The sequence below is a fragment of the Leptodactylus fuscus genome, chromosome 5, assembly GCF_031893055.1.
Source record: "Leptodactylus fuscus isolate aLepFus1 chromosome 5, aLepFus1.hap2, whole genome shotgun sequence".
NCBI lineage: Eukaryota > Metazoa > Chordata > Amphibia > Anura > Leptodactylidae > Leptodactylus > Leptodactylus fuscus.
The window spans coordinates 202626966-202642829 of record NC_134269.1 but is presented as its reverse complement, the minus strand read 5'-3'; the positions used below and the strand labels follow the sequence as shown (position 1 = coordinate 202642829).

Sequence of the window (15864 nt, the reverse complement as noted above, 5' to 3'; positions counted from 1 at the left end):
ATCTCTGCAGCTATGTCAACAAAACCTGAATGGAATCAGGGAATTAAATGGATGGAGTAACACCATAACATGGTAGATGAGGTTGGAGGACGACCATCGAATCCAACCTCTAACCCTACAGTGTTGACCGGCAAAAAGCCCAATGAGGCTGATGCCAATTGCCCCATGTTAGGGGAAATAATTCGTTCTTGACTCCAAATCTGGAAATCACTATAAAACCCTGGACAGAAAGTCCCCCTAAGGGTCCATTTACATGGAGGAAAATGGTGAGGAATTTGAGCGCAGAAAAAAAAGCCTCCCATTGACTTCAATTTTCCTGTGTAAGCGGCCGTTTTCTTGTGGCTGCTTAAATAGTAAGTTTGGGCAAGCGGCCACAAGAAAATGGCCATGGGCATGCGCAATCGGCTCTGCCCCAGGTGCATATCTAGAAGTTTGAAGTGAGCTCCGGAAGAAGACACAGAGAACGCCCGTTCCAGGCGAAGATAGAGGCGGCGCTGGAGAGTTCTCTCACAGCATTGAGGACGCCCCCAGTGCTGCGAGAGAACTCATTTACATACTGAAGGAAACCGGGATTTCTACCGAACGGCGGCGCGGAGAAGACATCTAAAGGTAGGAGAAAAATAGTCTTTCTTAAGGCTACTCCTACGTGTTATTGAGAAAAAAATGTTATTTTAATTATTGAAACCCTTTAAAGCTTTCTTGTGAATGGAGCACTAACTGTCCTGCGAATTCAGCCCCACAACCCGCGGCGCGAGCCTCAAGCTGATGAGCCTCATTGTGTCTGGGGCCTGGAGAGGAATTGGAGGAGGAAGACTGCCTCACATTCTTCTTCAAGGACTCTGCCCTGAGGCCGGGTTCACACGGAGTTACGTGCCGCGAGATTTGGCACGTAGACGCCGCGTGACCCTTTGCGTGCCGTACACGCTCCCATTCATTTCAATGGGAGCGGGGAGCGTATGCGCCGCGCTAGTTTGCGGCCGTGAATAAATGCACAGCCGCAAACTAGCGCGGCGCATACGCTCCCCGCTCCCATTGAAATGAATGGGAGCGTGTACGGCACGCAAAGGGTCACGCGGCGTCTACGTGCCAAATCTCGCGGCACGTAACTCCGTGTGAACCCGGCCTAAGGTTACTCTTAAAGGAATGTGTCAGCTCTCATGATATATCTATTTTAGCAAATTCTTGTATCCTGGAGTTTCCTTCCTTACACTTGGTTCACATCTGCCTTTGGTAATCCATTCGGGGAGTCCGCACCGAATGGACTACCGAACACATTTGCAAGCGGTGTGCAGTGAACGCACACAGACCCCATAGACTATAATGGGGTCTGTTTGCTTGCAGCAAGTAGATTGTGAAGTACTTTCCTGTCCGCATGTTCTTTGTGAAGATCTGGCGGCAAGCACATGGACCCTATTATAGTATGTGGGGTCCGTGTGCTTTTATTGCACTCCGCTTGCCAATGTTTTCAGTAGTACGTTCCTCATGCGGACTCCCCCAAACGGATTACCTAAGCAGATGTGAACGAGGCCTTACAAGCTTATTTGGCAGCTTGGCCCTGAAGATGATAGCGTCAGGCTAGAACTAGTAACATCCTTTCCCTTGAGACTTATTTGCGTCTTTATTGGTAGACTAGTTTCTAGACGTTAGCCTTAAAGTGTGTGATAAACCTCCGTGCCCATAATCCCATTGCGAGCTGTACTAGAGAAGAGACCGACGAACCTCGTACAAGGCGCCATCCAGCCTTAATAAACTACACCGCAATACGTCTATTGCGAATATCGTCGGCTACAGAACATCTAATAAATCAGAAATATAAGAGCAGGCAGTAAGGTTATAGCTCATCAACGGAGAAGCATTTATTAATGTGTGTTACATTAAAGCAAAGTGACAAATAGTGAGACCTTGAAGATAAAACAACATTCTTCACGGCACGTCCGTCTCATAAACGCTCCATCAATATCATGGCACAGGCTGGCAAATGACTGGAGTGTATACCGCCAGGTAGTCATCACTCGAGAATAATTCACTACCTTGCCCTCATCGGAGGAATGACATATAGGTTTTTTTTTCTTCTACGGAATAAGATACAGAATCTACAGATCTAAGACGTCTTAAGCAAATATTGTCCATTTTAAATAAAACAATGGTCCAAGTTCTGCTACTGGGTGTAGATTCAGCCGCACTAAAAGCACATGAAATAATAACTAGGCAAGAAACCCTCGCCGATCAGCGATACGATAACCAATAGATGTCTGACCATTCATACAAGGATCTAGAATATTAGGTCAGCCTTGTCTTAGTTATCCGGTACACAGTGGCGTAACTAGGAATGGCGGGGCCCGTGGCGGACTTCTGAAAAGACACCCTCCCGAATATAATGATAGTGCCCAAGACTTTACTTACCGAACCTGGTTCTTGCTCACAGCCATCACTGCAGAAGGGGAAGCGCTGGTGGCTGGGAGCAGGAGAGGATCGGGAAGTAAATAGGGCCTGTTACCTGCTGTTACCTATTAAAAAACAAACAAGAAAGAAATATTCGCAGTGGTAACGGCTTACGCCTGTCCCCCTGATATATCGGGTCTGGTGGTAGTGTCTCCCACGGGGCCCTTGATGTCCCGAGTCCTGCAGTAGCGGCTGCCGCCAGGCGCCCTGATGTCCCGCTTTCTGCAGTAGCTGCTGCTGCCGGGCCTCCCAATATCCCGGGTCCTGCAGTAGCGGCTACCGACAGGTCTCCTGTTGTCCCGGGTCCTGCGGTAGCGGCTGCCACTGGGCCCCTTGATATCCTGGGTTCTGCGGTAGCGGCTGCCGCCGGGCCCCCTAATGTCCCGGGTCCTTTGGTAGCGGCTACCGACAGGCCTCCTGTTGTCCTGGGTCCTGCGGTAGTGGCTGCCACTGGGCCCCCCAATATCCTGGGTTCTGTGGTAGCGGCTGCCGCCGGGCCCCCTGACGTCCCGGGTGCTGCGGCCAGGCCCCCTAATGTCCCGGGTCCTGCAGTAGCAGCTGCGGCCGGGCCCCCTGATTACCCGGGTCCGGCGACAGCGGCTACTGCCAGGCCTCCTAATGTCCCTGTGGCAGCCGCCCCTAGTAGTTACGCCCCTGCCGGTACAAATACAGGATAGATAAGAAACCCAAAGGCCTCTAAAGGAACACTAAACACAGAAACAAACAGAAATACAGTTTATACCTGTTCTGCATGATCCTAACCCAAACCTGCAGGGGACATAGGGTTAATCTCCTGCTGATCCGTCTTTAGTTGTCTTGTAGCCTGTCCCAGGCCAGCGAGATAGATGACGGGGAACATGACTGAGCCCCTGAGACGCACAGAAAACATCGATTTGTATATATGGAACAAAACAGGACCAAGGGAAAGAGGATGAGGAGGAAATTCTGGGATCTTTTCAGTATTTTCTGTGTTTAGTGTTCCTTACAAATGACATGCTTGCAGTTGTAACGTTGCGACCAGACTGCTAGTAATGAAATTCAATTATAGAATATGGCTGAACCCTGCGCGCAGACATCTGAGCTAAGAAAGTCTCTTAGGACAGATAGAAAAGCCTCTACATGTGTTATACAATACAGAGGTTCATTCTTATCTACTGTATCTAAGCCTGATGTCCTAACACTGTAACAGGAATCCTCGCTATATAATGTGCACATCTTCTATCTATACATAATAAGGTAAAGTGTTGTAAACCGAGCCCCATGTAAACGTCCCCTCTGCATCGCCCCCCCCCCCCCTTTAACATCATTTTTGTAAACTATCTGGATATCTTTTGTAAACTCTTTGCAACTCTTGGCCGTGCGCCCCCTTACTCATGCCTGTACTTCATACAATAGGTCTGAGCCTTAAACTTCTTTTGTCACAATGGTGTCTTATAGAAAGCGCCATATGGGATTCAGATCTTGTGCAAGTGACACCAGTGTACACAACGGAGAATAATTTTTGGGGACCCAACCTATAGGTATAAAGCGATATGTGCAAGTCCGATCCAAGGAGCCCATAGTCTACGGAATACTAGGTGGTACATCATCCAAACGTTGTAGTCTCTCTAAAGACGTCTTCGCATGGTGTTGTCCTCTTGTGGAGTTCTAGGACCCACTGATGGATGGTTTGGTTTTACGGTGTCCATATGTTTGTTCTGTGTTTAACCCCTAAACCTAGCAGACCAGACATATGAGAGTTGTAGGGCTAACCCCTCACGTTGGCCAGTTAGCACCTTACGATATAGAACAGTAAGACTTTAGTAGGAAGCTGAAATGTTATTACACAGGATTATATATTGTCCCAGCGGTTTCTTCACGTGTTGTAGTGCTGAAGACATCGCTGATACGTATACGGCGGGTCACTAAGGGCTCCTCTGTATTCGTACTGCATGCAGGCAGCTGTAGTGTGTATGAGGTGTGCATGTCGGTGGGATTGTGAAGGTGCCGCCGTGCGGGTGGGCCGAGGATCACACGTTGGAGAAGGCGTGAGTCTTGCAAAGAGGTTTGTCTTTCTTGGAATAGAATGTCTTGCCTTCCAGATTAGTCTGACATATCTAAACGGGAAAAGAGAAAAATATATAAGTATACAAGTAGAGTATTGCAGGTATTATGGGATGACATATGTGCTGAATTCTGAACACTGTCCATCTTGTTGGGATCTTCCCCATATCAATGGTAATGGTGCCATTAGTTTCCCCTTCTCATATCACTCTTTTCTGATATGAAAATTCCGTGCTTGGAGCACAGAGTGGCGATACCGCGACTTCTACAAGATCCAAATCCCCCGCAGTACGCTCCTATAGTTCTAAAGAGTATAAGTACAGCAACATACTGCGCCTGCACGCTATTTGGATTTGGCGGAAGATACTTGCTGCTGGTGTAACAGCGAAGACGATGAAGAGGAGGAGTTATTTTGAAAGAAGGGACCTGTAAAAGCAGGAGGAGGCGGAATACTGCCAATGACGGAGCAAGGTGGTAACGCCCCCTGTGCTCCGAACACAGAATTTGCATATCAGAAAAGAGTGTAGTATTCAAAAACGGCTTTCTTTTTTTGTCATACCACTGTGCTCCGAGCACAGCCATCGGCGCATTCCGCCTCCCTCCTGGTTTTAGAGACATCCCTTCTTTCAAAATGGGTCCTCCTCTTCATCCTGTTTGCTGTGTCACCAGCAGCAACTATCTTCTGCAAAATCCAAATAGCGCGCAGGCACAGTATGCTCCTGTACTTATACTCCTTAGAACCACACGAGCATACTGCACCTGCGCGGGATTTGGATCTCAAAAATTCCATGCTCGGAGCACAGGGTGGCGATACCGCTAGTATAGGCAACGTGGTGGCTCAGTGGTTAGCACCCATGATTCTCATCAGACACTATGGTGGCAAAAAGTCTCTGTACTTACCTAAGATCGGTAACATAGGACATCTAACTATCAAAATGTGTATCTTAATGTATTCCTATCTGATGCAGCCAGTCTCTCCTGCCTCCTGCTTGTGATCGGTTTATCCCTGTCAGCACTTATAAGCAGGAGCCAAGGGAGAGCCATATGAAGCACATTTCATACAAATACACTGAAGATTAAGGGCCATATTGCACGAGAAGGCTTTGCGGCAGTTTTTGTGAATGAACATACGTACAATGGTGCAACGGATCACAGCAATCCCTCGTTCACTGCAGGATCGGCTGCTATGTTCAGCACAAAAAAACACCCATAAATCACTGTTTTCCGGCAGCACATCACCCCGGGTAATAAGGGCTGTACTGCTGGCAAACAATGAAAGTACATGCGTGGGGAAGGATCACTTTAGCAATTGTTCCTTCTGCATGCCCCCTGCATCGCAACTATAATAGAATGACTGCTGATAAGCAATCTGAAAATGAATTACAATGTTAGAATATTTCTGCCAAGTTAGCATTACATGAGGGAAAAGCGCAGTGCTTAGCAAGCTTACAAGTTAGAAGAAATAGCCGATTTTCTTGGAAGAATCAGAGGGTGAAATTTGGACTTGTAAGTCGCCTACCAAGTTGTACTAGTTTGTACTTTTTTGTAGATCACACATAGGAATGGCCTTAAGAAAGGTGATTCTTCTCTTACCTTTAGATGTCTTCTTCGCACCGCCGTTTGGTAGAAATTCCGGTTTTCGTTGGTATGCAAATGAGTTCTCTTGCAGCACTGGGAGTGTCCCAAATGCTGCGAGAGAAATCTCCAGCACCGCCTCCATCTTCTTCAGGAACGGGCTCTTCACACGTCGTCTTCTGGCACTGAGAGTCAAACTTCGAGGCTTGGGGCAGAGCGGACTGCACATACCCCACAGGCCACAAGAAAATGGCCGCTTACTTACTGTGTAAGCGGCCATTTTTCTTGTGGCCGCGGGCATGTGCAGTCTGTTTTGCCCGAAGCCTAGAAGTTTGACCCTCAGTGCCAGAAGAAGACGCGTGAAGAGGCCGTTCCTGAAGAAGATGGAGGCGGTGCTGGAGATTTCTCTTGCAGCATTGGGGACACCCCCAGTGCTGCGAGATAACTCATTTGCATACAGACGAAAAAAAACGGTTTTCTACCAAACGGCGATGCGGAGAAGACATCTAAAGGTAGGAGAAGAATAGACTTTCTTAAGGCTATTCCTACGTGTGATCTACAAAAAAATGTGATTTTAATGGTAGAATCCCTTTAAGGGGTTGTCACCCGAAATGTCAATAGCAACTCATCCGTCTGAGATTTGGGTACAGAGATGGGGCAAGGAGGATTGGCAGGCATTAAGGAGGGGTTCTGACCAAATATGAACCGAACAATGAATACAATATCCCTTTATTCTACAACCATATTTTTGTATAAATCTATGAAGACGGAGAACCTCTTCACCCAACCCCTCCATGCGCTGGTAGCAGACTACCGTACACCAAAATGACCCTATTAGCATCGAAATTCAGCTACATTTCACTAGTGCGCCCCTGTAGCCGCTCCTTTCCATATACAGCTGATATGTGGATGTTTATTTCTAGGTGTTTAATGTGAACAGCCGCAAGAAGACTGTCAAATAAAAAAACTAATTGCATTTGCTATTTAGTCTACCATAATTGCCTCCATCTCCAGGAAGTTATTTTTCACTTGAGAACTTCTTTAATAGCGTTTGGGAAATCTGTGCAAATTAGCATGAAATTAAAAACAGCACAACATGCCGTATAACTGTTCTGGAGACACGGCGAGCCTGCAACTGTATCCTTGGCATCCACCTTTGGAAACCTGTGGAGAACTTGTGAACCGTGTGCGCAGGCAGCAGTTACGTCCAATTTTGCAATGAAATATCGGAGTGCAGATTTTATGGTGGCTTTACAATACCAAGCAACGGTGCAGGGCACAATGTACACAAGTAATAAAACTATAATTGGGGCTGTCAGATTGTTTTCTTTCTGCATCGTAGCATGAACTAACCGCCATTAGCACAGTAACCACTTACCACCTAGATACAGGCTAGGGTCCCAGCCAGGGCAAAATATGTGATTGTCCAGGGCCCGAGGCTGCAAGGGGGCCCAGCGGCAAATAACTGCACCTTTGCCCCAGTATAATCCAACCTAATCAGCTGTATCAGCATCCACCAATTGAGTTGATTATTGTGGTCGGGGACGGGAGACTACTGCAGGTGAGTATTTGTTGGGTCAACCTTGCAAGATTTTTCTTGTGAATATTTGTAAGGTTTGCTTAGTAGTTTAGATGACTGCACACATCCAAACTGGCGTTGTTATTACACAGTCCAGTCATATTAATGTGACCACCGCCTACTTTTGACGTCAACGTTGAATAACCAATGGCAGAAGGCGCGTGTCATCAGCCATCTGGGTGCACTCATCATTGTGGAAGGCACGATGGCCCAACACAAGTATGCATCTATCCTTGCGGACCATGTTCACCCCTACAGGTGAAGTGTTTTTCCTCAGGATGATGGCATCTACCAGCAGGACAATGCGACGTGTCATAAAGCTCGCAGTGTACATGCGTGGTTGGAGGAGCACCAGGATGAGTTTACCGTACTCCCTTAGCCAGCAAATTCCCCGGACTTGAACCCAATCGAGAATCTGTGGGACCACCTCGATCAGTGGATCCTCAACCGCGTAACCTAGCGTAGCTGGCCACAGCACTGGAGTCGGCATGGCTCAACATCCCAGTGACATCATCACAACATCCCCTCTCTTCCTGCACGTCTCGTAGCGGTCCGCTCTGCCAAAGGGGGTTATTCTGGATTTTGACAGGTGGTCACATTAATATGACTGGACTGTGTATATAATCTAATTGTAATTAACAGTCTTACCTTCTCTGGCTTGTGTCAGGGACACCGTAATTGGGATAACATGATGCCAGTGTGACAGCTGAGTCCCAATCACAGGCCTCATTGGTCCCTATCATTTAGGAGGCTGGCAGAAGACAAGGACTCTCACCGGAGACCAATGGAGGTAAGTAAGACAGTTTACTCACCTCTCCTGGGCCTCCACTTATTATACTCTGGGGTCTGAAATGCTCCCAGAATATAATAGTATTTTGTGGGTGGCAAACTCAAAACATTTCGGGTCGGTTAAACCTGAAATTTTTGCAATATGTGTATTTTTTTTTAAATTGTATTAGCGCAGGTCTACTCTTGGACATTATACTGTGTGTCGGGTGTATCCTTAAATCACATTGCTTATTACAAGAACCCGGGTGCTAAAACTACAAACAAGAATGAGTTTAGCCATTCCATCCAAAGTTTACGAGATGGACAAAACCAGAGGGACAACCTATTAAAGAAAGAACCTACATAAATATCTAGAACTCATTGCTCCGTATGAGAACCTTTATGGACAGTGGGAACGGACATCCTAGAGTTACGGAAATACAAACCTCATTTTTATAAACTCCAAGTCAACCCCTTGGAGACATTGTGGAAACATTGCATAGTTGGCAGGTCCTGGTGATAATATCGGATTCCTGTATCATTATCTCAGCTCTCTTATTGCAAGCAGCATATTAAAGTTTGCGTAGAGCGAGCGTGAAGGAGGGCTTACCGCACAGACGAAGCAGGTATCATGCCAGCTGAACCCTAGAGCTTCCAAGAAACGGTCACCGGCATCAATCTTGAAATCGCAGCCACGACACTTGGTACCAAACATCTTCTCATAATCTACGCAGCAAAAACACCTGTTATTGTTTTTGAAACGTTTCCGGCAGGAACGTACAAAAATAATAAAGCTTTCTGGCTGTCGTATTAGGAATATGTACGCAAACAAAAGATGATCACAGATGGCCGCATCTTACCCCTTTCACAATATGGCTGTCCTTCCTCCATGTAAAAGGCGCGATTACGAATAGGGGTCTTACAAAAGGCACAGGTGAAACATTGAACATGCCAAGTCATCTTCAGAGCATGCATAATCTCCTGCGAAGGTGAGAAGTAAGAAGTCAGAACACGGATTGACAAATAATCAGATAATGGAACACGCTAGCAAACATCACGCAAGTAAATGTCACAGTCAGTTATCACAAAAATCAAAGAAACCGCTGGGTAACAACTAGGAATTTGCTTGCCAGGCAAGTAGATAACAAGACAAACACTGTAATAACAAGGAAGTCTGGAATCAGAAGGAACAACTCCGGCAGCTAGTCACTGCTTATTCAACACGTTACGGTGTAAGGGCGGGTTCACATCTGCGCCCGGTCTCCGGTTTAGCCAATGCAGTGGGTTTCCATCTTCTGCCCCGAGAAACTGGACAGGGGACGGAAACCCGGCAGTCAGTTTTCAAACCCATTCTTTTGAATGGGTTTGCAGAGTGACTGCCTGTGTGCGTCTTCTGCCTGTCCGCGACGAAACCGGGTTTTTTAACCGGAGATTTGCAGAACCAAACATCTGCTCAGTATTGAAGATTCTTCTATATATGGCCAACTATGTCCAACTAAAACAAAGTCTAAATATCTTCTCAAATATTCTGGTTGTAATAGGTAGTCATGATGGACAATTCAGTTGCCAGCTACCTGTATCACTGCTTGTGTAGTAGGCGACTTGCCGCTTTAAATTAAAGGGGTTGTACGGGTTAAAATTGGAATTTCTACACTATTCTAAACACCCTCCTTCTTTCTAAATTACCAAATTTTGCAAAAAAAAGTATATTTACCCCTATCCCTGGGCCAGTCATGTGACACATTTTCTGATTATCTGGTGACGTTGTTTCCCAGTTTAAAGAAACGGAATGTAACCAATACTAACCCCCCCATCATACTAGCCTGTCTACCTTCCAGACTTCCTTCTGTGGGATGGCTCCTCCTCCTCTGTGACATCTGCCGGCCCATGCGCAGCCTGGAGGAGCCCCTCCCAATCCTGACTATTGCGCATGCGCCGGCAGAGTCACAAAGTCATAAGGCAGGAAATGGGGAGCCTAAAGCTCTACCTGTAACTCACTTTTTTACCACTACCTTGGGGTGCGTACAGCTTCTTTTTTTTTTGTCACCCCATCCTCCATGGTTTACTATCTTATCTAGAATAATGAATCTACAATTGCCAAGAAAAATCACAGTTGTAATGCCAATTATTCCCCACGTGATTCCTATAGAATGTCAGACATTTTGGGTTTTCTGTGATTTTTTCTAGGCCCACATCACAGCCCCTCTTTTACTAGAAACAGAACATCAAACAATGTTTTAATCCAATGTCCTCACCCCTGTAATCTTCTTTTTACACTTGGCACAGTTGGGTGCAAACCTGACATCATAGCAGCGTGGACAGAATATAGATCCCTTCTCCTCAAAAAATCCTCCTTCTTCGAGCACTTTGTGACATTGGGAACAAGTAAATTCTTCAGGGTGGTAGTAACGTCCAAGGGCCAATAGATATCGCCCTCTGTAAAGACAGTTCAACAACACATGGATTACTTGAATGACCCAAGTAATGCTTTCATTCCTTAGGTAAGACTGTAGAAGATCCCCCGAGGCAGCCATTCCATGTATTTCCTAAACTTACCCCTATTACAGTCTCTAGGAAGAGAGTCCTCTTCTTCTCAGACCAGCAAATGACAGATGAGATGTATACGGAGTCTTACCTGCATGTTTAGTGTTACTATGTATACGCCTCTAGTTGTACAACAAATCTTTTACTACATTCCCGACCCGCTGATGACTCTGTCCCAATGTATGCAGCAAAGCTGAGAAGTGTGCTGCAGCAAAAAGGAAATATCCCATTTGTGTATCTTCTCCAGTGGCCAGTGTACCAACTGGAATATTTCAATATTTTTTGTATATATAGATAAAAAAGATGTGATGTAATCTCAAGACGGCAAAATGTGATGTAATCTCAAGACGTCAAGATGTGATGTAATCTCAAAACGTCAAGATGTGATGTAATCTGAAGACAGTAAGATATGATGTAATCTCAAGACAGCAATATGTGATGTAATCTCAAGACGGCAAGATGTGATGTAATCTCAAGACAGCAAAATGTGATGTAATCTAAAGACAGTAAGATATGATGTAATCTCAAGACGGTAAGATGTGATGTAATCTCAAGACGGCAAGATGTGATGTAATCTCAAAACGGCAAAATGTGATGTAATCTCAAGACAGCAAAATGTGAATTAATTTCAAGACGTCAAGATGTGATGTAATCTCAAGAGAGCAAGATGTGATGTAATCTCAAAATGGCAAGATGTGATGTAATCTCAAGATGGCAAGATATGATGTAATGTCAAGACGTCAAGATATGATGTAATGTCAAAACGGCAAGATGTGATGTAATCTCAAGACAGTAAGATATGATGTAATCTCTAGACAACAAGATATGATGTAATCTCAAAACAGCAAAATGTGATGTAATCTCAAGACGTCAAGATGTGATGTAATCTCAAGACGGCAAGATGTGATGTAATCTCAAGACAGCAAAATGTGATGTAATCTCAAGACGTCAAGATGTGATGTAATCTTAAGACATCAAGATGTGATGTAATCTCAAGACGGCAAGATGTGATGTAATCTCAAGACGGCAAGATGTGATGTAATCTCAAAACGGCAAGATGTGATGTAATCTTAAGACAGCACTTACCGGATAACCTTATTGCACTGTGAACAAATAGGTGTCTTGTCACCAGTGGAGGTGGGTTGAGCAGCCTGCAGGATGGAATTGCGGTTTTGGGCAGGGGTGGGGATTGCTGGCTGACTATGTTTAGTCATTACAGTGGTAGTTTTATCAGGTGCATAACGCTCAGCAAAAGAAGGATCTGTGGTCCATGGAGGGCGAACTGCAGGTCCTGAGGGAGGCGGTGGAGGGGCTGGGAAATCCGTGGAATCTAAAATTAAAAATAAGAGTTTAAGCGGGGGTACCGGACATACCTGGCTCTTTCATTGACTTGATTCCAAGAATTCTACTGGTTCTACTGGTTTTCCCATTTTAGACATTTACAACCTGCGCACTGGAGATGCCTTATAGATGTGGTGCTCACCTCTGCACCTATTTCGAGAACAGGGGGCTGCATATAGCTGCTCGAAATCCACCTGCAAAAAAGGCTCCCATTGATTAGAATGGGAGACACTCGCTTTTTTTCCCCACTAGCGATTTATATTGTCTCCGTATTCAGCCCCACACCTACAACTCTATGGAGCAGGGAGGGGTTGAGTAGGATTATCTGGCCGACTAGATAATTGATTTATCGCCTCCTTTTGTGCTTTTGCAGCCTCTTATCTACAACATAGCACAACAAAACATATTTCTTTAATAAGATATATTACAAAGTTTCTTACTAGAAAGAATAATGGAAGGCAAATCAAGTCATGTTTTATAGACATGCAATTCATGTCTCAGAGGGTATTTTCACATATACCCCCCTCCCTTCCCCCCCAAATCTGAGCCAAACATGGGAAATTCATCAGCGCTGGAGTCACAGTGAAATGTCGATAAAGTGTAAATATAACATGGGGGAGTATCTGTAGCGGATAGAATGGAATGAACACATTGAGAGGATGTAGACAAAATAATGAGGGGGTATTTGGGAGAAATAGCAGTAATCACTCATTACAATCGCCCTGATTAAAGGGCACAGACATTGAAAGTATAGATGCAGGAACAAAGCAATCTCAGCTGTAGGTAAATTGTGGATGTCAGGCATCGGGATCAGTGTGCGCCACTACAACATAATATTTTACAGTATATGTTTGAGGTGATGATTTGGGCCACCAGCTGCATGATGATCTTAAAGGGAACCCGTCACCTTGAAAATGTAATCTGTTGGCAGGAGGATTGGAGCACAGATGAATAGGTTCGTGAGAAAACATTCAGTATGATTTATATAGCATAGAATTCAATGGGCGGTGCTACTTGGTGACTGGAGTCTAGTGTGCGGTGCTACTCAGTGATTGGAGTCTAGTGTGGGGTGCTACTCAGTGATTGGAGTCTAGTGAGCGGAGCTACTCAGTGATTGGAGTCTAGTGTGGGGTGCTACTCAGTGATTGGAGTCTAGTGAGCGGAGCTACTCTGTGACTGGAATCTAGTGGGCGGTGCTACTCAGTGACTGGAGTCTAGTGAGCGGAGCTACTCTGTGACTGGAGTCTAGTGTGCGGTGCTACTCAGTGATTGGAGTCTAGTGTGCGGTGCTACTCAGTGATTGGAGTCTAGTGAGCGGAGCTACTCTGTGACTGGAATCTAGTGGGCGGTGCTACTCAGTGACTGGAGTCTAGTGAGCGGAGCTACTCAGTGACTGGAGTCTAGTGAGCGGAGCTACTCTGTGACTGGAGTCTAGTGAGCGGAGCTACTCTGTGACTGGAGTCTAGTGGGCGGTGCTACTCAGTAGCTGGAGTCTAGTGGGCAGTGCTGCTCAGTGACGAGTCTAGTGGGCGGTGCTACTTAGTGACTGGAGTCTAGTGGGCGGTGCTACTCAGTAGCTGGAGTCTAGTGGGCAGTGCTGCTCAGTGATTGTAGTCTAGTGAGCGCGGTGCTACTCAGTGACTGGAGTCTAGTGAGCGGAGCTACTCTGTGACTGGAGTCTAGTGAGCGGAGCTACTCTGTGACTGGAGTCTAGTGGGCGGAGCTACTCTGTGACTGGAGTCTAGTGAGCGGAGCTACTCTGTGACTGGAGTCTAGTGAGCGGAGCTACTCTGTGACTGGAGTCTACTGAGCGGAGCTACTCTGTGACTGGAGTCTAGTGAGCGGAGCTACTCTGTGACTGGAGTCTAGTGAGCGGAGCTACTCTGTGACTGGAGTCTAGTGAGCGGAGCTACTCTGTGACTGGAGTCTACTGAGCGGAGCTACTCTGTGACTGGAGTCTAGTGAGCGGAGCTACTCTGTGACTGGAGTCTAGTGTGCGGTGCTACTCAGTGATTGGAATCTAGTGAGCGGAGCTACTCTGTGACTGGAGTCTAGTGGGCGGTGCTACTCAGTGACTGGAGTCTAGTGAGTGGAGCTACTCAGTGACTGGAGTCTAGTGGGTGGTGCTACTCAGTGACTGGCGTCTAGTAGGCGGTGCTACTCAGTGACTGGAGTCTAGTGGGCGGTGCTACTCTGTGAGTGGTGTCTAGTGGGCGGTGCTGCTCAATGACGAATCTAATGGGCGGTGCTACTTAGTGACTGGAGTCTAGTGGGCGGGGCTACTCAGTGGCTGGAGTCTAGTGGGTGGTGCTGCTCAGTGACGAGTCTAGTGGAGTCCACTGTTATACGCGACCAAAGAGACTGGATTACCAGAGTTTTCTATAACATGCCTCCCACTTACAATGGGTCAGGATCCCTTGAATTGGTTAACACGTTGCTTATCATGTGAAGTTCCTCTGTTATTCCTCCTAGAAATGTATGAATAAATTGACAAGTCGGTGTTATCATTCCCTAAAGGTTGTGTCTCTACACAATGCTAGTGTAAGAATGTGTAAGAACACCATCCCCATCTGATAATACTCATACTTTTCCAAGAGGAATAACAGAGGAACTTGTACAACATCAAGTTGTAAGAAAAGATCTAACAATTATTTACTAAAACAGAGAAGTCATTGTAGAGGACAGACGGGAACGGAGATAATAAATTGTTGTTATACCCCTTACAGGGTTCCGGCTAAACCCCTTGTCATTTACCTTGGCCAGAGATACCAGTCACTTTCTTCCCCGCTTGCCTGCCAGAGAAGAGAAACACAGGGTTACAATGTTGTAAAATACTGAATAGTGTTATCTATTATATCACATTTACGATATAAGTTCCTAGTGTAGGTATCCTCCTTCCTTCGTATGCTTATGGTTCCTATAACTATATTGTCATTGTGCGCTCTTCATTACTTCCTATGAGCCTGGGCTTAGCTTTAATCTGCATTACAGCATATATAAATCAGCGCTGTCGTCATCCAATTACGGATACTTATGGGCACGGAGCCATCGCCCTATACAGCACCCTTTACTATGTATAGGCTCCGACAAGGAACAGCCCTACAAAATGGCTTCATGGCACATCGCTAAGGGCTCAGGATATTATACATTTATCCCATTTTCCTATAGGTCAATGTACACGTTGTAAATAAATAAATAAATCATCAACTTTTGCCCTAAGTGGCTAATGCTGCAGATTTCCAGCCGCTCAGTAACCACCATCCCCTCCTCCTCCTCCTCCTCCCGGCTCGGGCAGACATCTGTCACCAGCCTGACTATGTGCAGGAATTGCATTACAAGGTGTCATGTCCTGGAGATCAGTCATTACACATGTTATATAGAAGACATTGCTCTATTCACATCCCACATGACAATGAATCTGTTCGATGCCGTGCTTTCCTGGCTTCTACACATGCATGTACATACGGAGGACGTGACTCCTATAATCTGCACACAAATGACGGTCCCCTGTCCTCTCTGCACTAGCTCATGACTGCCGCACTCCTTCAGTTTCATGTCGCAGTGCTGAGATC

At 46.0% G+C, this 15864-nt stretch overlaps 1 protein-coding gene across 3 annotated transcripts in view; it reads right to left on the bottom strand.

Moving 5' to 3' along the window:
- Window positions 1–1834: 1834 nt before the first annotated feature.
- PDLIM7 (PDZ and LIM domain 7) overlaps window positions 1835–15864 on the bottom strand; it is a 65834-nt gene continuing 51804 nt past the window's right edge. For all 3 annotated transcript variants that reach the window (XM_075275036.1, XM_075275035.1, XM_075275037.1), the window contains exons 6-11: window positions 15047–15084; window positions 12038–12281; window positions 10663–10843; window positions 9268–9388; window positions 9018–9133; window positions 1835–4538 (exon numbers count right to left, since the gene is read on the bottom strand). In XM_075275036.1, coding sequence (XP_075131137.1) covers window positions 4452–4538; window positions 9018–9133; window positions 9268–9388; window positions 10663–10843; window positions 12038–12281; window positions 15047–15084 — 787 coding nt within the window. In that variant the 3' untranslated portion in view covers window positions 1835–4451. The remainder of the gene's footprint in view (window positions 4539–9017; window positions 9134–9267; window positions 9389–10662; window positions 10844–12037; window positions 12282–15046; window positions 15085–15864) is intronic.